Source organism: Ricinus communis, chromosome 7 (assembly GCF_019578655.1).
Source record: "Ricinus communis isolate WT05 ecotype wild-type chromosome 7, ASM1957865v1, whole genome shotgun sequence".
Taxonomy (NCBI): Eukaryota; Viridiplantae; Streptophyta; class Magnoliopsida; order Malpighiales; family Euphorbiaceae; genus Ricinus; species Ricinus communis.
The window spans coordinates 21790089-21817369 of NC_063262.1; the positions used below are offsets into that span (position 1 = coordinate 21790089).

The 27281-nt window shown below is 32.5% G+C and overlaps 2 protein-coding genes across 16 annotated transcripts; both read left to right on the plus strand.

Annotated features, from left to right (window-relative positions):
- Window positions 1-12074: 12074 nt before the first annotated feature.
- Window positions 12075-18009, plus strand: LOC8282553 (probable plastidic glucose transporter 1). Of its 9 annotated transcripts, XM_048376760.1 has the most exons (14): window positions 12184-12325; window positions 12423-12469; window positions 12574-12694; window positions 13248-13448; window positions 13643-13742; window positions 13992-14027; window positions 14178-14290; window positions 15398-15491; window positions 15583-15739; window positions 15963-16109; window positions 16202-16275; window positions 16468-16556; window positions 17218-17332; window positions 17569-18009. In XM_048376760.1, exons 3-14 carry the CDS (start codon window positions 12663-12665, stop codon window positions 17758-17760), a joined length of 1350 nt encoding a protein of 449 aa, XP_048232717.1. In that variant the 5' UTR covers window positions 12184-12325; window positions 12423-12469; window positions 12574-12662; the 3' UTR covers window positions 17761-18009. The 9 variants fall into 9 exon arrangements, with proteins under 9 accessions (XP_048232711.1, XP_048232715.1, XP_048232712.1 ...); XM_048376754.1 differs by lacking the exon at window positions 12423-12469 and having other exon boundaries at window positions 12075-12325; XM_048376759.1 differs by having other exon boundaries at window positions 12151-12469.
- Window positions 18010-18625: 616 nt separating this feature from the next.
- LOC8282554 lies at window positions 18626-26891 on the plus strand. 7 transcript variants are annotated; one of them, XM_048377063.1, is made up of 11 exons: window positions 18626-19164; window positions 19384-19537; window positions 20946-21120; window positions 21683-21798; window positions 21969-22028; window positions 22448-22598; window positions 22859-22925; window positions 25411-25482; window positions 25587-25647; window positions 25785-25850; window positions 26609-26891. In XM_048377063.1, the coding sequence occupies exons 1-10, from the start codon at window positions 18955-18957 to the stop codon at window positions 25811-25813; spliced, it is 1095 nt and encodes a 364-aa protein (XP_048233020.1). In that variant the 5' UTR covers window positions 18626-18954; the 3' UTR covers window positions 25814-25850; window positions 26609-26891. The 7 variants fall into 7 exon arrangements, 6 of the variants coding, with proteins under 6 accessions (XP_048233020.1, XP_048233019.1, XP_015578592.1 ...); XM_048377062.1 differs by having other exon boundaries at window positions 26612-26891; XM_015723106.3 differs by lacking the exon at window positions 26609-26891 and adding an exon at window positions 26329-26447 and having other exon boundaries at window positions 18627-19164.
- The last annotated feature ends 390 nt before the right edge of the window (window positions 26892-27281 follow it).

Genomic DNA, 27281 nt, shown 5'->3' on the forward strand with positions numbered 1-27281 from the left:
TAAGTTAACTGACCAAGGTCCTTAATGTCAAATTCCTTCTTTAGATTTTGTTTTACTTTCTCAATTTCTTCATTACTGTTTCCTGTTATAATAATATCATCCACATATACTAGAATAATTATTGTGTAAGTGTGAGTGTGCTTAACGAACATAGAGGAATCAAAGGTACACTTGCTGAAATTAATTTTTAAGAGAAACTGACTAAGCTTGGCATACCATGCTCTTGGAGATTGTTTCAATCCATAAATTGCCTTTCTTAACTTACATACCAGGGAAGGATCAGAGGCTGATTTGTGACCTGTAGGGAGAGTCATGTACACTTCTTTTGCTAGAGATCCTTGAAGAAATGCATTCTTAACATCCATCTGAAATAAGCTCCACCCTGAGTTAGTAGCAACAGATAATAGAATACGAACTGTGCTCATTTTAGCCACCGGAGAAAAGGTTTTCTGGTAATCTACGCCATAAGTTTGGGTGAAGTCTTTTGCTACCAACCTGGCTTTGTACCTTTCAATGGTACTATCATGCTTGTATTTGACTTTATACACCCATTTACAGCCGACCGGTTTTTTATTTGGTGGCATGGTAACAAGGTCCCACGTTTCATTTTTCTCTAGAGCTTGGAGCTCTTCTTTCATAGCCTTACACCAATTAGGATTGGTGTTGGCATCATAGAAAGAGGTGGACTCAGTGTGCGATGTGAGAGTGTTTAAATAAGCCCTGTATGAAGATGATATAGAGTTATAACTAATAAAGTGATGAATAGGGTACGATACAGAGTTGGACACATAGTCCTTTAATCGAGCAGGAGGTCTGGTTGGTCTAATAGATCTTCGCAGAGCAATTTCTTCTGTAGATGACTCATGCTCATGATCTCCCCTTGAAGAAGTTGTTGCAGGAAGGGAAGACTCTCCCCCTAAAGGGTTGGAGCTAGAGATAGGCACGGGAGGTTGCTCTTGTCCAGAAAAAGTATCCTGAAGAATGCTGTCAAAAAAGAAAGAGTTAAAAGGAAAAAATCAGCGGGAGATGTGGTGTCATTAGGAAAGTAAGGGGTAGTTTCATCGAATGTTACATCTCGGGAAATATAGAATTTATAAATGGTGGGGTCATAACATTTGTGCCCCTTTTTTTCAGAGGAGTACCCAAGGAAGATGGTTCTGGCACAACTTTTGTCTAGTTTATGTTGACGTCTGATATGGACAAAGGCTGTGCAACCAAATACTCGAAGATGATCTAATTCGATTTTTCTTTGCTTGAGAAGTTTTAGAGGGCTGAGATTTTTAAGAACGGAACTGGGGAGCCGGTTGATGAGGTAGACTGCGGTGAGGAGGGCATCCGACCAAAAAATGTGAGAAACATTGTTTTGAAAAAGAAGAGTGCGAATAACCTCAAGAGATGCCTTTTTTTTTATGAAACCCCATTCTGTTCAGGAGTATAAATGCAGATAGTTTGGTACAAAATTCCTTCTTGAGAGAATAATTCAGAAAAAATTTTATTGACATATTCAGTACCATTATCTGAGCGGAAGGTTTTAATTTTGGCGTTGTACTGATTTTGAATAAAGTGAAAAAAGTTGAGGAAACATGAAAATACATCATTTTTTCCTTTTAGCAAATAAACCCAAATGACTCGTGAGTAATCGTCGATAAAGGTGATAAAATAGCGGAAGTGATTGTATGAGGTGACGGGGGCAGGTCCCCAAATATCAAAGTGCATTAAATCAAGTAATTTTTCTAATTTAGTAGACGATAAAGGAAAAGGTAATCTAGTATGCTTTAAAAATTTGCAGACATCACAACTTGAATCTGTTTTAAGACAAAAAAGTTGGTTTAAAATTCTGTCGGACGGATGCCCAAGCCGCCTATGCATCAACAAGCCTTGGTTGGAGGACTTGGTCGTGGTTAGACACTGACTAGGAGTGGTGAGGTAGTATAGGTCATTTTGAAGGTATCCTTCACCAATCGTCTTCCCGGTAATTCGATCCTGAAAAATCACAGTAGATGGTGAGAAAATAATATTACAATTTAAAGTCTTGGTTATTTTACTAACGGAAAGTAAGTTAGATTTAAAAACAGGCAATAGAAGAATATTAGGTATTGTTTTACTAAACAAATTAGATGAACCAAAACCAGAGATTTCAGTTCGATCTCCATTGGCAACGATCACATGTTGGAAATTTGCAGGAACAAAATTTTGTAATTTTGTTGGATCCCAGGTCATGTGATCAGTTGCACCAGAATCAATAATCCAAGTAGAGGTTTTATTTAGGGAATCTGTGGATTGTTGAGATACCAAACCCGATCCTTGAGAATTCTGAGACTGTAAAAGAAATTGAAGCTGAGAAAATATTTGTGAAATTTGGGAGTTGTTCGTTTGGCTGATTTTGGGTCAGGTTGGCGGATTGGGCTAGGTCGGATCTGGGTTGGCCCATCTGCTGCTGCTGGTTTGGGCAGGGTTAGCCCAAGGGCTGCTGTGACTGAATGAGGCCGGGTGAGCCCATATACTGTTGCTGGGCTGGTCCAGGCTGCTGCTTCCGGGTCGACTGTTAGGCGCGGTACTAGGTCGGGTTGAACTAAAGGAGTCCGACCCGCTAGCTGGATCCGACCCGGTAAACATCTCAACATGTTTACCCCCACGCCGCCAAACCTAAGAAGCTCTCCTCTTCTCTCTTCTCTGTCACGCCTGCTTCCATTTCTTCCTCGCTCGCCTTTGTTGTGCGTCGGCCTGAGGTGAGGGTGGAGATGCCAGCAACATTCGTGGGTATGACCCTATTTTTTGCAGTGGTCACACCGTTCGACGCTGGTAGGCGTCCCCTTTCCTCGAGCCGTTTCACGCGAGTGCGAAGCGAAGGCTCTCCCTTCTGTTTCATGATTCTATTTCGTTCCCATAGTGACGCGTCTCGTCGCTTCTTGTTGTACGAGAGCAATGACAGCGTCGAGCCGAGGAAGATTATTTGACAGTAGGATTTGGGATCGGAGGGCTTCGTAGGTGGAGTTAAGATCGCCCAGGTACGTATAGACCAGATCATGTTCTGCCCTCTTTCGTGCTTCTTCGGGGTCAACTGTAGGTGGGACGTAACTCTGAAGTTCCTCATACCGAGTCAGCACCTCAGTTGCGTAGCTAGTGCAGGACCTGGTTCCTTGATTGAGGTGGGCTAATTCTTGTTTCAGATTAAAAATGTGGGCGTAATTTTGTTCCTGACCGTATAGATTTTTCATTTTGCCCCACACTGCCTGTGATGATGCCAGAAGCATACATAATTTGGCAATCTGAAGCTCCATCTTGTTGGTTAGTAAGGACATGACCAAGTGGTCAGTGGCCTGCCATTCTTCGATGGTCTCGAGTTCTTCCTTTGTTGGCTGATTTGGATTCTTTAATTTTGGCCTACTCAGGGTTCTGTTATGAACCCTAGCTTCTTCCGGCCACTGAGGCCAATGTAGACGGCCCTTGACCATTCAAAGTAGTTCTGATTTCCTCTTAGAACAATGTTTGTGAGTTTAGTGAGATCACTGTGAGACATAATGAAGTAAAAGAAATTTATGATCTTATTGGGTAGGTGATAACAGGATTAATCCTGCTCTGATACCATGTGAAAGATTGAGTGATCAATAATGATTTTGTAATGTGTATATAATTCTAAGATTACAAAGATGATAAGCTTTTTGTTATATACAATTTTTGTTGCAACGGTCCTATTGCTGATATTCTAACGTTAACTTTTCAGGCTAGGAAAAGGTAGAAGTAGCCTTTTCCCTTAGGGGAGAGATGTTGCTCCTTTTCCCTAGCTTAGGCCTGTGATGATTTGGATATCTGAGGCCATGACCAACAATCAAAGACTGTTGGTCCTTATTGCTAGTTTCTAACTGTTGAACAATGTAGCTGTGGTCTGTTTTTAGTGCTTCAACAAGAATAATAATTCACAGACGGCTCAAATGGTTCTTAACTTTGCTAGTTTATATTTGTCTCGATAGAAAGATGCCTAATATCACCATGCTCCTTCTCAGAATCGGGAGCAGCAAGCAAATGATGGTTCAGTGGCTTGGTCTAAATCAGAAGTTGGGTTCATCAAGATTAATGTTAATGCAACCTCATTTGCCAGTAGTAACAAGTGGGATGTTGGGTGGCTAGCTCGTGATGACCAATGTCGAGTGATTGCCGTTACGTCTAAGCCTTTCCCTGGTGTGTTTGAATCGAGAGTCACTAAGGCTTTTAGTGCTCGTGAGGCGTTGAGCTGGACAAAAGATTGCCAATTTTGTAATGTGTTTTTTGAGTTAGATGCTCTTGTTGTTGTTGAAGCTATTAGGAACACCAGGATTGATGTTTCAGAGTTCCGATTTATTATTGATGATTCTAAGTCTCTTCTTCGTAGAATTGTAAATGCTTTTGTTGTGTTTTTCAAAAGATCTATGAATCACGCAGCTCACCTGTTAGCAAGGGTTGTAGATTCTTGTGTTTGGAAAATTTTCCTCATTTGGTTCTGCACAGTACTCTTGTTTTCGGATTGTTTGTTTTGACGAAGAAGTTTTTCTTTTTTGAGACATAGTATTTGTTTAGGGAAAGTATAAAAATGTGATATGTTGTTTAGGATTTTTGCATTTAAAGGACTGTGGTTTTTATTATGATAAAAAAATACATTGAAATTTAGTTTTTTTATTTTTTACTATTTTACAAATTAATATTTTTAGATTTCTACAATTTAGTGTTATTATAATACTCATCTTGAATAACAAAATCGCTTATTAAGTGATTTAGAATTAATATTTAGTATTTAGATAGTTGATTTAATAGAAAATTGGCTATTAAATTATTTTATTATTGAAAGTTAATATTTTATTATAAAATAATAATGATATTTAGTTGTAAGTGTATTAAAATGCAAGAAAAATAAAATATAAAGTACTTTTTGGTTACAAAAAACCACAGTGATTTTAAGTATAAGAATGTCTAACCACAACATATGTTTTTATAATTTTTCTACTTTTTTATCAGATTTAAATTATAATTTTTTAATTATTAGTTTAATAAGTAATTACTAAACAGTTCATATTGATTAATATATTTAAAGGACAATACTAATAATGGCTAAAAGCATATGTATGTGTCTAAACTTGTATCGATTAGTCAATTTAACACTTTAACTTTCAATTTAACTTAATAAATATATTAATTATATTTTTTTAATATATAAATACCTTTAATTTTTAATTTAACCTAACATACACTTAAACTTTATTTTTTTACTAATATCTAAACACCTTTATACAGTACGCGTGGATATATTGAATGAAGACACATGTCAATAAATGTTAAAATATCATCAAAATAAATTTAAGTGTTTATTAGATTATATTAAAAATTAAAGTGTTAACTGATTAAATTGTCAAAGTTCAGAAACATAAATATGTATTTGGCTAATAATGATTAATACTACCAATAAAAAATATTTTTCATTCACATCTAAATTAAAAAATATTTTATATTTTATATTTCATATATAGTATTTTATTTTTAGATCAAAGCTATGTAAACAGTAAAATTTTATAATAAATGCAATCTAAAAAAATTTGAACTTAGACTTTTATTATTGATAAAGTGTAGGCTAAATACATAAATGCTCTTCTAGATTTATCTTATTTTTGCAATTGGCCCCTCCAACTCAACTTTGATTCAATTAGACTTCTTAATTTTATAAGTTGGTGCTTTTAACCCCTTCAACAGATATTATGTGTTTTACACTGACAAAGGACGCGTAAGTTTGAATAAAATAATAAAATATAAAATAATTAAATAATATAAAATGAAAAAGTATGAGTAAGACAACAAATTTTAGTTTTTAAATAAAAATTGCCATTTTTTATTGTCTCAAATCTTACCAACCATTCATAGGCAGTAGTGACGGTAACAACGAAGGAGAGCCTTCAGATATTGTATCTTACAGTGTACGTGTTGCTTCGTTTGTTAAATATTTATTTGCTATGATTACTAGTATAGGCATCGACTGTGAACATAAAAGAAGTTCTTGATAAAACTGAAGGATTACAACGGTTTATTTTAGTCTTTCGAAAAATATATATTTTATTTTATTTAATGAAATTAATAAAATAACTTTAATGTATAATAAACAACAATTGAAACTAATGGAACACAATTTTCATAGGAGATTAATCTAACGCGCTTAACTTTCAGTTGTGAGGGGTTTAGATATAACAACTCGTGATGTTCATATATCCAATTGAATCAAAGTTGATTTTAGAGGGCCATTACAAACACAACACAAATTCAAAAATTCAATTATATATTTAGGTAAAATTCAAAAAACTATTATGTGATTTGACGCTTTTTCATTTGAGGGACGAAAATATTGTTTGTATCAAAGAAATACCACGTGTTTTATTTCCTTAATTTTTTTTAGTACATGTTTATATTTTTATTATATTTTAGAATAAAGTTTAAAAAACTAACTTGTGGTTTGGCGCTTTTAGGCTTAAGGGATGGAGATAATTTTTTATATCAAATGAGTATCGCGTGTTTTATTTTCTTAGCATTTTTTAGATACACATTTATATTTTTGTTACTTTTTATATAGTTTTGCATGTATTTAACTTGAACCATCACTAAATTACAATTTTATAATAATATTGCATCTAATAATACATCACAGAATTCATAAATATATTAAAATTTTATTTTAAGAAATTATTTTAGAAAAATTTGATTAAAATTAAAAAATTTATATTTTAACAATTTGTTATGATTACAAAATATCTAGTTGGATGCTAAATAACTTACAAATATTTAATTTATTAGAAATTTATTGAAACGCCCCTATCCGATATGGGCCTAATTATTTAATTTTGCTAATTTTCAATCTTCATTTTCGTAGACCGTGGACTCTAACAACGCGAAGCTCTAACCATTATGATCTTTAATATGATATGACTCTTAACATCTTGCATAATACTGGTAGGAAAAATAAAGGTGAATAAAACTTGGTGATAAGATAAACAAATAACAAAAGAGAACAGACAATGATTTAAATAAATTTCATATAATACTATGGTATTCTTAAATACTTTTCTACTGGAAATAATATTGCAAATTTTTTTTGAACATAAATATTTATTCAGTAAATCTAGTTGAATAAATGAAATTTTATAAATATGAACATATAAAGCATCTCTTCCGAATGTATTTGGAACTAAAATTCTTCTTCTCATATGAAGTCAACAAACACACATATTCTCAACTTATTTCAAAAAGTATCGATAATCACTTAAGATCTGATATTATGTCAAGAAAAACAACATGAAATAATATAAATAATTCAGTAAAAACTAATATATGCTCATAGATGTACCCTACAGATTCTTGTCAACTTTGGGCGCAAAGACGTCTTACCTAGCAGCCTATAGTGCAAATCCTAGTCATACGCGTGCAGACAATAAACCTTCAAAAGGCACCACCTAGTAGGTGGCCCAAAGATGATGTGTATACTAAGCGTTGTCCCAAAGATAGTATAATCTGATGACATCCAATGTCCAATGTGTGATCTCATAGGTCACATAAATAAGTGTTTACACATTTATTCAGTTATGTAAAATCATAATCACATATATAGTAAATCAAAAATATCATTCTTTGTTCCCAATTTCTATAGAAAATAATAAGATTCTAAAATGCATTTAAAAGAGCTAATTTGTAGTAGAAACATTTCAACAATTCATAGGAATATAAATATAAATAATTTATGACTAAAAAATAATGATATTATAGATTTATCCACTTACCTGGCATGCATGACGCAACCGACTATACCTTCACTTAATTTTTTGCTAATTTCCTTTGAATTGCTATCTGAAGACACAATCCTAAAATTCATGCATAAACATACTTTAGAAATAAATCTTAAATCCTAATTCTAATAGTTCTCTACCAACGTTTATTATTCTATATCTAAAATCTAATTCTAATTCTAATCTTATTTTAGTACAATCTTATTAATTATCCATCCATTCTGATTAATTACTTTTACTGAAAATTCGACAACACCTCTCCAATAAAATGGACTAACCTGCAAGAATATCCACATAACATGTCCCACAACAATTTCATTCAGGATATCAAAAATAAATTTTATTAAATTAAATCTCCCTCTAATCAAGGCAATTTTAATCATTCACAACTGTCTAATAATTATTGATACCCTTTTTGATATTTTTCAGTACCCGAAATTTTCTTATAATGATTTCTCCCCAAACATATTAAAAACTAAAATAATAATAATAATAATTATTACTCTCATCTATTTATTTTCTATTTATTTACTAACTATTATAAGTAACCCTGAATATTTAAAATTTAATAGCTAATCTACCTGACAATTCAAGTATATTACACAAACTAATGATTTCATTCCAACAATAATATTTATCACTTAGTTGATACTAATTCTGTTTATTTTCTCTAATCCCTCAATATAAATTTCACTGCATCTATTTATTGTGACAATTATACTACTCTTTTATCATCTATTATTTATTTATTTATTTATAATAAAAATAAATTTTAATTATAGGCTAATCGCTTAGGCAAAATCTCAATTGCAAATATCTAAATAAATTACTAGAACTTATAGCTATTGATTTAAGGTCTACTAATTTATTTATTTTAATTATTTAGCTTCACATTATTAATATTTATAATGCAACTAAGGAGGGTGTATTTAATTAAGACTTTTAAATATTTTAATAAAACAAATTTAAATGAATTACTTTTAAAAAAAATTTGAATTTTTAATGACTTTTACAGGTTTATGATTTAATGAATGAATTTCACATATTTTATATAAAAATACTTTGATAGACATTGATAGACTTTTATTGATTTTCATAGACTATTATTTATCTATTATTTAATTATTTTAATTTATTATTTTTTTCATTCTTTTCCTTTTACTTTAAATATTATTCCATATAATGTTATATGCAAGATAACAGGCTTCATTTCATTGTTGTATTAAATTCATATGAGTTTTAAATATTTTTATCTCACAACATGAATACTATTTTTTTTCAAGAGAATAATTTTTTTATATAAATAAAACTAGCATATTACAATCTATCTCTAATTAAACCACCAAATTCATATCATACTCATTATATTTTATTTATTAATTATTTAATAAATACTTAAACCAATAATAATCACGCTTACTAAATTATTTGATAAATACTTAACCGACAATTATACTTACCAACATAAAAGGATTATCCAAATAATCTTCCTAATAAAATCTAGAAGTCTATATATGGTGTGGTTGTTTGCTCAAAACAAATTATTAATATTTCATTTTAAATTCATATTTTTTACAAGGTATTTTTAAAATTAAATTAAATATTTTCAATTAATTTTTTGTATTTATGATGTATAAGAAGATATTATTAGTAAATAATTTTTAACTTCTAAAGTTTCATCATTTCTTATATCTTTGAAGATGGATAATATAGTAAAGAAAAATAAAGACAATAATACAGAAAAATTTGAAAAGAAAAAAGATGAGTTTTAAAAAAAAAAGTCTATTGAAATCTTGATGAAAAATAAAAGAGAAATCTTAAAAATTTTTATTCATAACAATATATAAAAAGTCATTAAAATTATATGAAAGTTCATGTTTATAAAAGTTAATAACTTTTTAAATATTAGTTTACTTTTAAAGACTTTATAAAAATTGTAATTGAATACCTTCTAACTTTTAAGGACTTCTAAAAGTCTATATTGAATACCCACGACTTATACAAAATTTTCTAAAATCATTATTGAATACACTGTAACTTTTAAACTCCATCAAAATTTTTAAAAATTTTAATTAAGTACACCCTCATAAATATAAAGTCTTATATAAAATTAGCATATTGCTCAATTTTGCTCAATTCAATAGTATAAAAATTTTATTTTTTAAAAACACTTATACATATACCTTAATTTATTTCTCTCTAATTAATACCAATAAAATTTCTAATTAACAATTCTAAAATCAACATGCTAAAAAATTTATCCAGACTATTTGCCTCCAACCGCTAGAATCCGATCCACGATCTGAGCGCGTCTACGCACTCGAAACAATGCATAGAGAATGAGTCTAGAATTTGATTCTTCAATTTAGCTCCCGATCACCCAAAAAACATCCCGAACATTTAGCTCCCGATCACCGCAAAATTGGTGCCCTGAAAAGCTTGCAATGCGGGAAGTCCATTGGTCAACTCTGATCGGTCTAACCTCGCCGGAGATGGCCGAAAAAATATCTAAAAATCAGATGCCTATGCAAATATTACTTCGCCGGATTTTGCTTTTCTAGCAACCACAAGGGGAATAATGGGCAGAGATGAAAGCCCACTGGTTGCTGGTCATTTTGAGACTAGAACTACCGCAAACGAACGTCAGAAATTCCTCATACAGCAGTGAGAAGTTGTTGCCTTCCTCACCAGTTCATGCCATCTGCTCACGTTGCCAGTTACTGGCGTCGTTGCTGCTGCACTCGTCGGCATCTCCTCCGTATCCGGCCAGCTTCCCCGCCTCTCAAACCAGCTCTTTCTCTTTCTGCCATTAATGGCAACCAAGCTTTCTCTCTCTCTCTCTCTCTCTCTCTCTCTCTCTCCTTACCCATATACTAACTATTAATCTGAAAGTTATTCTTAAACCCTCAAGCTTAATATCTCTTCTAATTAAACTCTTAGTTGTTATCTTTAGACCAAATTAAAATTATTTATTTATTTTTATTTTTAATGGAAAAATTACTAAAATAATCCCACCCATACACTTATTTACAAAAATATCAATCATGATAATTTTCATTTTAACCCTATACTAATTCAACTATATTTTTAGCTCTTATCTCAAATATAAATTCCAATTTAATCTTAACACTAAACTAATTTAATTAATTAATTTGTCTACTATTTTCAATTAAATTCAAAATCATCTTGCTAATTAAATTTATATTTTTTCAGATAAATTCTTTAAGAAAATAATTTTTTAGCCTCTAATTATAATATTTAAGTTTATATATGTTTGTATTGAGAAAAATTTAAATGTGACATTTACAAAAAGTAATTTATCTTTTATATAACTCACTTAAATAATTACTTGAAAATCAAACAAATTAAATATAGTTTAGTAGATTTTTTTAATTATTTTCTTATCTAGAATTAAAATCCTAATTTAACTCATTCCAATTTAAAAATAAAAACTCATTACTCTAATCATATCCATTAAATTATGAAACTTATAGTTTTATTATCATCATCATAAGCCTTATTATTATTATCATTATCATTACTTTTATTATCATCATCATCATCATTATTATTATTATTATTATAATAGTTTTGGTGTTATAGTTATATTTTCATTAATGTTTATAATTAAAAAATAAAAAAAACATGATATATATATTTATAATATTAAAAAGATAAAAAACATGTGACTTTTTTATATAAGAAAATATATTTATTTTTCAAGTGTAAAAATATAAAATTATATGGTAGTTTTTTTTGAATTCTACCCTATTTTTCACATAGTTTTGTATAAATTTAAGTTAAACCATCACTAAATTATAATTTTATAAATAATATAACATCTAATAGTATATCATGAAACTACTGAAATTTAATTAATAAATATTTTTTTATTTTACTAAATATATTCTAACAATTTATTATGGTTACATAATATCTAATTGGATGCTAAAATTATTTTAAAATATTTATTTTATTAAAAATATATATTTTTAAAATTCTTTTATAATTTAAAAATTGAATATAAATAAAAATATTAAAAAATTAAAACAGATGATATCTTTTAATTAAAAAGAATATCTTTAGTCTTTTAGTGTGAGACTAAAAATCACATCATAATTCCTTTTGAGCTTTACCCTATCTATTTTGCCTGCAATGTAACTATCTTTTATGAAAAGGACAATTAGCATACAGACTGTATTTAATGTGCTCCAGACTTATCTAGTTCTATCCAATGTATTAGTTGCACGTGCATTTTGGCTCGTTGCGTCGATTCCCAAGCCACGTGTTGACCAGGTGGCTTTGATGATCGTTTTTTGTGAAGTAAGCACACTCTTCTTCTTCTTCTTCCTCTTATCCGATGCTAGTTGCTATGGTACTTTCTCAACCGGTTTTTCCGGCTCAAGCCTTGTTGGCTTCTCCTCGATTCCCGGAACTAGTACGTGGCCATTTCGGCCTCTCGTATCGGCGTTTAAAGTTCAAAGTTTCGGCGATAAAGAAGCCACTGCCTGACCTACAGTCTCAGACACCAGGTCTTAAAATCCATAAATCACTTCTTCAATTTCATTTTCTTTAACAGATTGTTTGGGAAGTCTAAAAGTGTAAAGAATTCAATTGAATTTATTTTAGTTGATCCTCGAGTTAATTCAGTTGATATGAATTATTGCACATCCCAGGTAAGGTTTTAAGTGACGCTCAATTGAATTATGCAAATGATTTATTCCAAATAAGGTATTTTTGTAACAGTGCCATATGTATGCCCACTCAAATGGAGTTACAGGTAGTGAAAAATCACTGGTAGAAGAAAAGAGAGAGGAAAGTGTGGATTTGGGATGGCTACCTACTTTTCCTCACGCATTGATAGCTTCTATGTCCAATTTTCTCTTTGGCTATCACATAGGGTTAGTCTCTTTTGCTCTCCTTTTTATTATTACTCATGTATTTTTTTAATTTTCAAGATGCATGCTAATGGATTATTAAGTACAGTAAAATCTCCCTACATTATATAGGAATAACTTCTTTATAATGATAAAAAAAATTTCAGTCCCAATTTGGGTAAGTTATAAATAGGATAAACTTTCTGTTGTAATAAGTGTCGCTTTAAGAAAATATTTCTCTATAAAGTGATATTTGTATATATAATTTTAAGTAATATATGTTATATTATGTTTTGTTTTACCGTAGTATTATTTTGTCTCATCAATCTTATTTATATAATATAACAACATATTAATATATCTTATCTATAGTTTCTATCATCTCACCAACAAGATTTAAATATTAAATTCAAAGAAAAATTTTAGTGCTTGAACATCCATTGAGTTATAACCTACTCATAGTCATAAATTTTATTTGGTCCCAAATGTGTAACTATAGAGAGGTTTTATTGTAGTTGCCGTTGTTAGAATTACTATTGAGTTCAGCATGCTAAATCATTGGTAGATGATCACGCAGCGTGATGAATGGTCCTATTGTTTCGGTTGCACGAGAGCTAGGTTTTGAAGGAGACCCAATCCTTGAGGGACTTGTGGTTAGCATATTCATAGCTGGAGCATTTATTGGAAGCTTAAGCTCTGGTTCATTAGTGGATAAACTTGGATGTCGCCGTACATTTCAGGTTGACACAATTCCATTGATTATTGGTGCTATTATAAGGTAATCTATTTTTATGATTTTATATATATATGTTTACCAGGAATTCCTATTTGTTTGATAAATGAGTGATGCCTATTTCATACAAGTTACAGTATGTGATTGAGTGTAGAACTTTATGTACCTATGTTTAGATGTTATAGACTGATTGAATTTAAAGTTGCACCCATTTAGTTACTTTCTGTAATTTGTAACAGTGCACAAGCTCACTCCTTAGATGAAATACTTTGCGGGAGATTTCTTGTTGGCCTCGGGATTGGTGTGAACACAGTTCTTGTTCCAATCTATATCTCCGAGGTACTTCTTTATTGTTGACATGGTTCATTTACTGGTTTTCTTTACTCGGAGCTCTAGTTTTCAACTTTTACCTAATAACATTTTTGTGTGCTATTTATTAAACAAGTTTAGAAATTGACTATATAAGTGTGATACATTTGGAAGACGAAAAGAAGTAATCTAAACATGGGAAAGGCGAGCACTATAGTGTATGTATCGAATTATTTCACTGCAAAATACATGTCAATTTTCTGATGTTTTGCTTAGCAGGTTGTAATATTCAACACAGGTTGTCAACCTGGAAATGTGAGAGCATTGTCCTTCAATGTTTTATATGTTGATGGTTATAGTGCAATTAAAATTTCTATATGTTAAGTTATATCTAGGAAATGGAGAGAGTTATTTTTTCTTTCACAGCAACTCCCAGTTCTTTATTCATTTATGGCTGTGTTGTAGGTTGCCCCAACTAAGTACAGGGGTTCCTTAGGAACCTTGTGTCAACTTGGCACATGCCTCGGGATCATTACATCACTATTCCTTGCACTTCCCTCTGAAACTGATCCACATTGGTGAGGTTATTTTCTTTGGCTCTTTGCTGCTCCTTGGCAGGATGATGGTTGGTGTCCTCGTCCATTTCTAATGTCTTAACTGCATATGAAGGTCTTCATTTACATTAATGTGGGTCACATTCATTAGACTAGAATTAAGGAAATTTAATAGAGATGCCTAGGACATGGTTGTATATTGAAGTAATGGTGCTGTGACCTAACTGCAATAGCTGCAGTGTTCACTGTCATGAATTCTGTAAAAGCAAAATGACTCAAGTTCATAATTAAAATATAATTTAACTAAATATGAAAAAGAAAATATTACTTCCAATACAAATAAATAACTTTTTATTGACAAGTAACGCATGACTTGCTAAAGATCTTTGGTACTCATCATGAGTGCTGCAGAGGATCCGAATACTGAAAAATCTCTTTACATAAATGTTTTCCTTATTTTTGAAAATACTTCCCTTTTCCTTACTCCCTTTACGTAGAGGATCCTAATCCTGAAAACTTCTTTCCTTTTCCCTACTCCCTTTACGTAGAGAATCCTAATCCTGAAAACTTCTTTCCTTCTCCAAAAATCCCTTTTTGTGAAATCTTATAAAGTCTGAAATTCAGAGATGTTGGGTTATGGATGCTTGGAAATATAAAAATGAACGTATTTGGAGTCTGTATCTGCATTTGGAAAGGCCCTTTTATATGAGTAATGGCTAAATTGTCCATTGCATCAGTGCTTATGTGGTTGCATCACCTTTGGCACGTATAATGGCTGATATGGATTCAAAAGATTGATAAATGTGTGAAACTTTAAAAGCTGATGACTTTTGGAATGCACTATATCATGCATACTGAATTCTGTTACGAGTTAAATCAATGGCTGTGGAAATCATTGCAGGAAACAGTTAGATTCATGAGAGCTCATGCAGATCAAATCTACATTGCTATTAGGAACCTAACTATTTTCACTTTGCCCTTTAACATACATTGATATGCATATGCATGTGTCCAGGGGACCTTTAAGAACAATATTATCTTTTTTGTAGTGAGTATTTGGGAGATTTAGACTGTTCAAGTTTAGATATTTCTTTTTTCAGCTTTTGCATAGAGTCTAAATATCTTCTTCAGGTGGAGGACAATTCTCTATATTGCAAGTGTTCCTGCATTTATGCTTTCATTGGGTATGCAGTTTGCCGTGGACAGTCCCCGTTGGCTGTGTAAAGTACGATTATTTGTTTCCCTCTGCAAATGTCTGCAAGACTTGGTTTTTTATGTCATTTTCTTCCTGAAACTGTTATAATTGTGTTTGGTAGGTTGGAAGATTGGATGATGCTAAGTCAGTTATCCACAATCTTTGGGGACCATCTGAAGTTGAAACTGCAATTGAAGAATTTCAATCAGTGATAAAAAATGATGGTAGTGATGCAGGCAGTAGGTGGTTGGAACTTCTGGAGGAGCCACATTCTAGAGGTTGAGGTTGTTCTTATATCAGATTTAAGTAAATTTTTATATGAAATGAACTTTATATTATGAGAGCTTCCATCTGGTATCTCCTATTATATACTATTTGTTTTCTGGAAGTATACTTGTACATACTTTTTAAACACATTGGTCTTCTCTTCACAAGGTTATTTCTTATTCTGTTTGCAACTTGCAATTGTCACCTGCAGATATTGATGTTGTATTGTTGCAGTTGCACTTATTGGAGGTTCCCTTTTTATACTACAACAATTTGCTGGTATAAATGGAGTCCTTTATTTTTCATCATTGACTTTTAAAGATGTTGGCATAACAAGTGGTGCTTTAGCAAGCTTATATGTAGGGCTTACCAACTTTGCAGGTTTGAGATCTTTATCTATGCTTATGATTGTACTTAAGAACTTATTTTTTGTTAAACAGTCTCTTAGGTTTGTGAATTGGTGTCAACTTCAGGCGCACTTTGTGCCTCATACTTAATGGATAAGGAAGGCAGGAGAAAGCTCTTAATTGGCAGTTACATAGGAATGGTAAGTGTGGAATGACCATATACGAAAGTATGCTAATGTGTGGGAAAAAGAGCATGATCATGATCATTGAAATATCATCTATTTGGTGTTCTAATACTGCTTCAATAATGTCTAATCTAAATTTGCATAACCAACAAAGAAAGGAGACACATTGATTATGATTCTAAATCATGAAGTCTTTCTTTCGTGCAGGCTGCGTCAATGTTTCTTGTAGCATGTGCAATCAATTTTTCAGTCGATGAAGACCTCAGTCACAATTTATCAGTAACTGGAGTTCTTGTGTAAGCAAACTCTTACAATGCAGTGATTAAAATTCATTTGAGACAGAGAGAAAAGAGAGTGAAGCATCAAGAACTCGCAACTGTTTACTTTTCTGCTTTGTTTTTTAGCACCATTCTCTTGATGATCCAAAGGTTTTCACGATTCTTTGGCATTTCCTGCTCATGGTCCAGTTTGGTAGGTTGTCAATAAATATTCCGAATCGAACCGATAAAGTCAGTTTTGACATAACATAATTTTCAATTAAACTGAATAATATTCTGATACAAATGAAACAAACTAGCTTGTTTATATTTAGGCTGTTGGCTTGTACAATTTTGGACTTTCTTTTGATAGATCAAGATTGTTAAACTCTGATTGTAATTTAAGCTTCATCGTTTCAAGTAATTGAGCTAACTATTTCTAAAATCTTTTCATAACCCTCTTTGCTTCAGGTTATGGTGCTTCTTATCTTCTTTTATAGATCTCGAGTATACCTTACAAGGGAAAATATTGATGGGCTCTAGATATATAACTAAAGCTTCACTTCAAGCACTTTCTGAAACCAAAACTAACCAAGCCATTTTTTAATCCAAGATATTTGTATCCGAATTGTGTTGGATCAAGTTGATTTTAATGATTTGATAGGTTTTATTTCAACCCTAACTTACATCACACATGCAGGTATATATTTACCTTTGCAATTGGAGCTGGTCCAGTAACTGGTCTTATCATCCCGGAACTTAGCAGTGCCAAGATGCGAGGAAAGATTATGGGATTCAGTTTTTCTGTTCATTGGGTAGGTATTGCAGCAGTTGCTGTAATTTGTTTCTTTTGGGGGAGTGAGGTGACAAGGGAAGAAAGAATTTAGAGGAGGTTCTTTTGGCTATTAATTGATGGAGAATAGGGAAATTACATGGCTATATTCAATTTTGTGTATAATGATATCTTTCTCACGTATTTATTCAACCACAACTCCTTGTTGATGCTGAAGTTGGATTCACCGTGTGTAACTTGGTGTTTCTTATGATTCAGGTGTGCAATTTCTTGGTGGGTCTGTTCTTTCTGGACTTGGTGGAGATATTTGGAGTTGCTCCAGTTTATACAGGTTTTGGCAGTGTCTCCTTGTTAGCTGCTCTATATGCTAATTACTATACAATTGAAACAAAGGGGCGCTCTCTTGAGGAGATAGAAATGTCACTGAACCCCAATCTCCACAAGAAATAGCAGTAGAGCAACTGTTAAAAGCCAAGGCAATAGCAGCAGAGAAAAGTGTTGGTGGGTTGTGCACGATGAGTGCGATATGTTCAGCTTAGGGATCTGTGTTGCGTATGGTTCAAGATTTTGGAGATGTCCTTCTCTCTCTTTCTCTCTCTCCTTTCACATTTGGTGCATTCTGTGTAAAATGCCAATTCAATGTATTGTAGTTCTTATAACAGCAATTCAATTATTATATATTTGGTAATATTCTCTGCCTGTTGAATTTTGCATGCAGGTCTTTTGAGGTCATAAAACTTTCACTGATTTTCAATTTTTATTTAGTTTGAACTTTGTCTATCAGATACTAGCTGATTTAAATTCTCTCAACTGTATTATGCTATTATGCTGTTTAAATAATAAGCTAATTTTTATGAATAAATTGATTTTTCTTATAATTTATAAAAGAAAACCTTATTTAAAATTAAAACCCATCTTTTGTTAATTATAATATTTATAATCCTAGTCTATGGTGAAAGTTTAAGACTGACTTTCAAAGTAGTTTAAATATATTTTTGATATTATAAAATTTATGATATACTTAAATAATACTATAATTCTAATTTACTAAGTATAGAAATGATATAAAAATGTATAAATTCATAGATTACATTTTTTATAGTGATTTGATAAAAGAAACAAGAAAAATTTTAAAAATGTATATCACAGCTAATAGGAAAATGACATATGCGTTCTGGAGTTCTGGATTTAAATGATTAAAACATAAAATTTTTTGTATAAATTTAGTATATATATTACAAATGATAAAATTATAACATATATTATTTTTAATTAAATGATTGTGTTAGGCACTGTAGTCCAAAGCCCGTTGGTGAAAAAACCTAGGAAACATTACTGAACTGGATTACTTTGTCTGATGTCGTAAATCATAACTGAGATCAACGAAGAGGAGCAGTCAAAGAAAGAATAACGACTTACCCTCCAGTCCAGTGGAGCGGGGTGGGGCATTCAAAAAGAAGTGCCACGTAATACATACCAAACTTGACCGTTTACGCATCGCTTTCAGTTTCAGGCAGCTAGAAATAGAATAACCATTTTGGTTCCCACCCCTCATGCTTTTGTGAATTGCAACGAACAGCACGACTCGCCAAAATGTATTGAAGCTCTCTTTAGGGTTTATTTTTCTCTTTCTTTCGCCGGTTAATGGCGGCCTCTGCAGAAATCATCGATGGAGATCACGCGGTGGAGCTGATTGTCTGCAACTCATCATCATCATCATCGTCGTCGTCGTCATCTCCTGATTCCTTCGCTGACAACGGCAACCCCACTGGCTCTCCGTCTGACGAAATAACCCCTCTTCTAAAGCCTAAGATCAACATCTTTTCTGTTTCGCACTCTCGTAGAAAACCTAGAGTAAAATTTCTCCGTTCCTCTGCTTATTGTTCATTACTGTTTTTTTATAAAAATTAATTTGTACAAGGATTAATTACACATCACTGATTACTATAATTGCCTAGCTATTACTTCATTATGTGTATTACATTGAATTCATGTCGTATTTTGATTATAGATTGAAATGTGCTACTACAGGAAGAACTGGACAAGTTAATTTTGTTACCTTTTTATTTGCAGGAGCAAGTTGCAAAATTACCTGAAACTGAGACGCCTCCATTTATACAGCTTATATTGTGGGTATGGAGTGGATCCAGATACTCTGGTATATTGTGCATGGCCTTATCCTCCAGCATCTACTTTGTCATGGAAATTCTTTCTCATTCTTTCTCTAGTAAGTAGCTTGGACTTTTGTATCTATTACTATTCAACTTTAGCCTTTCATGCCGTGCCATCAAACTAACATTACTTCATTTTAATGCAATTTTATGTTGGTGCTGAAAAAGCTGCTTATTAGTTCTACATTTTCTGTAATGAATCCTATGATATTAAACTTATGAATGTGATTACCACAAATACTCTTTTGGCTGGTTTAATTGTGTTCTGGAAAATATGTTTCTATGTCATAAACCATGCAACTTTTCTTTATCTAAACATGTATAATGACTGTTGAAAATTTGCAACTTTTCTTTATCTAAACATGTGTAATGACTGTTGAAAAATTGCAACTTTTCTTTATCTAAACATGTGTAATGACTCTTGAAAAATTGCACTCCATTCTAAGAAACATGTTTCCAATTTCATTTTGCACCAGTGCATTTAACAGGAACAGACAAAAAAATCTCATTTTGCTAGTGGTACTGGAATTAGACATTTACGCATGAAGAGCAATTATACTCATCAGTGCTAGGCTCTAGAGTAGGATTTGGGGAAGTTAGCCTTTATTCTTACTTTGTCAAAGCAGGGCCCGCCATCATCATGCATGATGAGACCTCATGGTCTTCATTTTAAGAGTGGTTTTGTTGCTCTTGTCAGGTACCTGCTTCATTGTATGGCTAACAAACATGATAGAGTATGAAGGAAGGATAGTTTTTGGTCTTAATGATTGGTTTGGGAGGAGAATCTTTTGAATGATTAATAGTTGGTTGGGTTCAATAAGTTAAAAGACTTGGAGTTTGATTTGAGACTAGGAACTCTTGATTATTTTTCCTCTTATTGACTTGTTGGTTTGAAGAAACAGACTAGAACCAAAATGTTATGTTTCTGCCTCATGCGGGACTGTCAGACATCATTTGGAAAGGTGTATGCATCTATGAGGGCCCAGTAATTATCATTGTACCTCTTCTTAGAGCTTAATTATATTTACATTTACTGGGCTTTTAAACTGTGACACGTGATGTGATTCTTGTCAATAATAACATTTAGAAGTGGTGTGTCCAGTGTAGGACAATATGATGTTGGGTCCTTAGATTATAAGTTTGAAGGCTTTCTTTTTGTAGTTAATGCCTTTGCAGATGACTGCCAACTTTTTCTAGACTTTTCTTATGCTTGACAAGATGATTAGCAAGCAATTAGCTTTGATTATCATGACCTTTATTATAAACTTAGTTCAATTGGTCTACACATTCAATATATTGAATATATAACTTGTTATACTTCTGTAGCGTAGAGAGTGGGAAGGGGAGGTAGTTTATTCAGTTATCTTTCTGTGAATGATTATCTTATGATAACTAGTTCTCACTAGATAAATTTAATGGATTTTTGTTATTTACTCTTTTTCTAATTATAATTTATTATGGCAGCTCGATCGATTCCTTTGTTTGAGACTGCATTTATGAGATGTACAATAGTATTGATATTATCGTATATATGGCTGAGGAGAAGTGGACAGCCAATATTTGGAGCAGTACATGCTAGGAAACTTCTATTTTTGAGAGCCCTAACTGGATTTCTCTCACTGTTGAGTTTTATTTATTGGTAAGTTCCACCTTATTTGCTTGCTTCTGTGCCTAGTTTGAGCTTCTATTTTTTACTTTAATTTAAGTTTTTTTCTTTCTCATATGCTTCTATTTCAAATATGTAACCTATAGCCTAGCTGGTATAAATCTTGAAACTGAAAAGCGAAGGCTGCTTTAGTTGTTACCCATGTCCATGTAGTTATATGATGTTGCCATCTTGGGTCAACTGATAATAATGGGTTGTTTTCCAAAAACTTTTCTATGCAGCACAATAAATATGAAACTAACATGATATTATATATATTCCTTTATATATGCTTAAGTTACCAAAAATGGCTACAGTTGCACCATTGTTGGTAACGTCATTGAAATTGTCCAGATTGTTCAGATCATGTATTTAGTCCTATTATATTTCTTATGATTCAAACATTTTTGGTTGCTTATATCTTATGTTCTCCATGTGCTTCTGAAAATCATTTTGTGTTTTCCATTCCATGGCTTCTAAAACCTTTGGAGTTTTGTTTAGCTAGCACAATACTGTAATAACCAGTAGTTGGCCCCTTATCTTTTTTCCCTTTCAGCATTCAGAGGTTACCGTTTTCTCAGGCTATTATATTAAATTTCACAACTCCAATTGTGGCTTCAATTTTGGCAAGACTAATGCTTCATGAAAAGTTAAAAATTGCAGATATTGGAGGTATAGCAGCATTTTCTTCTTTTACTCTTTGTTGTACTTTTCATGTATTCAATAAGCTATAAAATGGGGGTAGGTTATATACTTTATCTAATTGTTCTTTATTTGGTTAAAAGAGAGTACCCTTTGTTGGTTGGAAGTGAGTATGTTGCTAACCGCCATTTATTTTCCAGGTCTCACTTGCAGTTTTTTTGGCGTGCTCTTTATTTATAGACAGATACTTAGAACACAAGGTAGAGAAGTGAGTTAGCAAACCTCCTATATTTTGCTGAGAATAGTTGCATATATGGCATAAGGAATTGAAAATATTCTTTGTGATTGTGTTGTTTGATTTTTATGTATAACAGTAACGAAAATCCCCTTGCTTTTTTGCTTTGTATGCCATATCATGCATATGCTGCTCAGTATAGATGCTACACACGAAAGCAACTGTGAGGCAGTGGACTTTTAAGTGTATTAGTATATATATTGACTTCCTATCTTGTTTCTCCTCTCCACTTGTCACTTCTCTCACTAGTCAGTTTACTATTTTCATGCTTTATTATACCTCTACTGGTTATTATAGTGTTGTGCAATTGTTTTTTTTGCATTCTTTGCCTCTCTTTTTCTCTGGATGCATTGCTTCTGTTTTATTTCTATATGATTGTGGCAGGGATGTGGTTTGGAGCTGGGGAAGCAAACAATACATCTGCCAGTGGAAGCCACCATGTATATGCTGTATTGGCTGGTCTATTGTCCTTGATAACTGGTGGAATCAGCTATTGTTTTATAAAGGCCGGAGCAAAGGCATCTGATCAACCTGTGTAAGATTAAGAACTTGTTTTTCATGTTTTTTTGGGTCTAAAACAGGAATAGAACACAATTGAAACGTGTACAACTATTTCCCCTCTGCAGCTGTCAGTGAAATTGTTTATGTATCCTATCTGGCAATATCACTTCTGATTCTCTGTATGTCACACAATTAATTATCACCATGCTGGCACATTTTCACTCTTGTATGTATCTCCTGATGCCATCCTATTAAATCTTAAAGATTGAATTATGTATTTTGTTCTTCTTTCAGGGTCACTGTTTTTTCATTTGGCCTGCTGTCTAGCCCTGCAGCAGGAATATGTGCATTTGCATTTGAGGTAAGTTCCTTAGAATTTGACCTGCTCTCTGTGCAGAAGTTTACTTTAGGTTATTTGCACAAGTGCTTGAAATTTGAGTAATTGAGTATCTTATGCCCGTATTTTGAATAGTTTCCTGGTATGATAGGCTTAGAGTTCCAGATCCCAATTCTCATGTTGTCAAAGTTTATTGGCTCCTTTTTACCCATATACGCAGACCTTCGTATAATTAAAAGTTTTCAACTGATATTAATAAATATTTAATATTTATCTTAAATTTTGACGTCCATTACTATTGTCCTAGACCTTCAACTTTTACTATTCTCTAATTGGAATTTTATATTTGATAGGCATATAGTAACTAACTACTGTTATTAGAAGATTCTGGAAACCAAAAAACTAAGTTTCTTGCAGAAGCAACATACAAAGCTTGATGGAGATGCATAATGTATTGCTTCCTCAAGCACGTAGTCAACTCTCATTTTGATCTAGTGGTGTTGGCCAATCATTTTCTTAATTTAGCTCAGTTTGTGGATTTATTTCAGAAGGTTAGATACGCTAAATTTTTTCCTTGGTCATATCTCCTAATACTTGGTTTGTCTCGTCTTCAATCCTATAATTTGAATGTACTCAATCTATTGAATCAGTCCAATTCCTATTAACATTAGATATATTTATTTACTCATCACCAATGGGTGCCATTACCACTTTCTATAACTATGAATAATTATCATCTAATCCTTGCTTGTTTCCCTCAATTTATATCGTGGTATTCAAATCTCTATTGTTGGAAAGTGTAACTCCTACAAGGGGAAAGTACAAAGAGAAAAAGTGACATATAAGTGAAGAAGATTGAACTCAACAAAAGCTAATGGGTTTGTGCAAGACAGATTCTATGGAATTTCTATGTGATATCAAAATTGAAGATGGCACAATGGCCTGATAATCCTAGCCTTGTATTTAAAGACCTAGAGTATGAGCTAGCAGAGGAATTTAGACCCATTTGTTGGTTGCACTTAAGAGGGGAGTGTTGGAGAATGTAATCCCACCTGGGAAAAGTGTAGAAATAAGTGGCATATAAGTGGAGTAGATTAGCCTCAACACACCCAGTTGTTTTTGTGCAAGGTGGGTTCTAGCGCTACTTATATGACCACTGATGTAGTTTGGCCCTACACTGTATATTCCTATAAAATTTCTACATACGCCAAGATTCAAATTAGCAATACCACTCCTCTCGAGACAAGAATGTCCAATGTCATAAAACCCCAACAATTTTTAATGGCCCCTGTTTAGTACCAACTTGCCTCTATTTCAAACAAATTAGGCAGTTAGTCTTCATTTTGTAAATACAAGAATTCTTTCCATCTTATTGGAATCCTGACCTAAGACAGAAGCGAGATGACAAAGCTAGGTTGTGTCTAAGCCTTAAATTTCCTTGAATTTACAAAGAAATAATTCTGAACCCACTAGAGATGAGAGAAAAACTCAAAATTTCATTAATTCAACAATATGGAAAGGATTTACTACAGAACTTACATATACTGCACGCAAGGCGTCATGAAGTATTCATAAAATTGCTAAAATAGTCGTTCCTAAAACTACTGTAAAGTACCTAAATAATTAAAAAAAAGTCTGAAGTTACCAAAAGTTCATAGAACATAAATAATATAATCATTGTAATCCATAAGTCTTGCATCAGGCCCTCAACTTGAAGAAAGCTTGTCCTCAAGGTTATAGGTCGAATTTGTAAACTCATAATATTTCGAGTACAGCAGTGACTTCAATCGCTTTTCAAATTAGTTTCATGGAATTGTTCTCTATATTAAGTAATTTTATTATATCCTTTGTAGAATTCAAATGAGAAAAGAAATGAAGCTTGATGATTTGTGTTAAAATCATTGTATTTTTTATTTTAAAACTTAAGTTGGATATTCTAACAAATTAAATCTAACAGCAAAAATGAAAATTAAAAACAACACTACCCTATCTTCTTTTGTATCTTGAAGAAAACATTTTTCTTTATAAAAAAAAAAAAAAGCACATTTTGAGTGAGATTCTTGAGTTTAGTTTTCAAATGGTTCAGCTGTAAATTGGTAAATGTGTTCTTTAGAGATTCTAATGGAAGAAGATTAAATGAAATAGAGAAAAAGGTCTAGCATTAACACAGTACTGGTGATTTTGGCTGAATAAGGAAAAAAGAGCCAATAAATTTTATTGCAATGGAGATGGGAGTATATTTAGTCCACTAAATAGATATCATATTAATTAAGTTGTAAATATAGCATTTTAGGTCAACATGCTGCATTCATTGGTTACCAAGCCATGGCAGAAACTGAAGCGAATTTTATTAGAAACTTTACTAAATCTGGGGAATGAGCAAGCCAAACAGGGCCTAAATTTCTTGGTCTTATGAATCATTATTCTTCTTAATCACATTATCTGCTCATCATTTGGAATGCAGAGCCTTATGTCTTTTAGCTGTAAGAATTTTACTTTCATATTGCAGGAATTTGTGGTGCCAGATTTCTGTTCATTCTTGCTTATGCTCATACTTGGTGTCCTTGCTTTCATAGTAGAGGTACTAAAATTTTTAAAGTTATGTGCTTCCTTTGGAGAGATGGTGTTTACATTGCATTATGCAATAAATCAAGTAGTTAAACTGATATTTTTCCACTTGTCAAGTCTCCTCATTCGCCATTTATCAATGTTGGTGGGAGCCTATCACACTTATTACAAGAAATATGTAAGGGAACAACTACCCTCTATTGTGTAGCCTACAGCCCACTTGACCTCCAATAAACTAAAAATAAGAATAAATAAATAAGATTTTATTTGTTCTGATCACTTTATGGGCATCTAAGCAAGTGTGGCACATTCCAGGTGCTCTTAGCTCGTGGTCTTCAGCTTGAGAAGATCAGCAAAGCTACAAATGTACAGTATATTGAGGTACTGTTTTTTTTCTAAATTTCTCAGCTTTCTATCTCTCCCTCTCTCTCACACACAAACATGCACAGACACGATATGCAAATTATCTTTGGATTTCGAAATGTTAAAGATTGCTGCTTTGACCTATAATTAGTCCCAACCCCAATCTTATTGCATAATCGGGGTTGTGCTTCGATCTATAATTTTATGTATTGCCAGATTGTACCAATCAATCCACGTCTAGGTTTAACGTGCATCCCTCACATTCAATTTGAAAATAAAAATTACTAATTTACCTGGCTTAAAATGAGTAGTGCAACCCTATAGTTGATCATCATCTATCAGAGGATTCAGGACCCACTTTGGCCTCAGCTCTTAGATCTTGACTAGCATATGCTTATCTATCCAGTATCTTGCTGGAAAACTTACTTTACTTGTGGCTGTCTATGAATTATCACCTGTCTATTATCCTGCGTAAATATTCTTGCCTTTGTTTCAGGCTGCCCTATCACAGTTGTGGGGAATTGATTCTTCAAGAATATCTTCGTCTTTTGCTGGTCTAGTAGGATGTTTACTTATCATAATTTCAGTATGTTGTACTGTATATATTGGGCCAGACAAAGAGATTGAGTGAGTGATATAAGAGCTGTCCTATTAGGAGTGAGCACCACAGCAGTATCATATCTGTGTAGCCATTTTGGTGTATTGAACTTGTTAACATTGGTTTTAGGAAGGAAAAAGAAGGAACCCTAATTTTGAAAGCTTAAAATTGTGTGCAGCAGCTCTTGGTTATTGGGCAGTGGACAATTTTGCAAGCATCAAGTCTATAAATATGTGTGCCACTTTCGGCTTGCAGCATTAGGCCTATATTCATGTGCCACTTTCATTTCAGGCTGGGATTAAAGAATTGAGCAATTTGAAATTTCAAGTGCCCTTTTGTTCTTCATTCTGAAATAAGTCAAGACTCGAGTATACATTATGCAAAATGCCATGAATTTTGGGATTTATACCATTTCAAGAATAACTAAAAACTTTCCAGCATCTTCTCATTTAATCACCCAATCTCCCAAATTTGGAATTGAGTTTCTCTATTTTGCATGCAGATATTACTCTTATTACCGGCTGATCTTTGTTTTGTGTATATCCTGGAAATACATGCTGAATTCTGTGGGATCCGTACTTCTATTTTCTTTTGTTGCTCATATTTATTGACCTTGTTGAGTGGTCTGTGGTTCTTGCTGAGAATCTCACCATCTTGCTTTATTTTAACATTATTTTGGCTTTGTTTTATTTTTATTTTTATTTTTTTCTCTTTCTTCTTTTCTTTAAACCTTTCAACTCAACGTGTGTTTTACTGAATCATACAAGTTGGAAATTTAATGCTAAGGAAAAAGGGTATTAAATGAGTATATGACAGAAGTTATCTTAAAAAAATTTTCAATTTTGATTCAG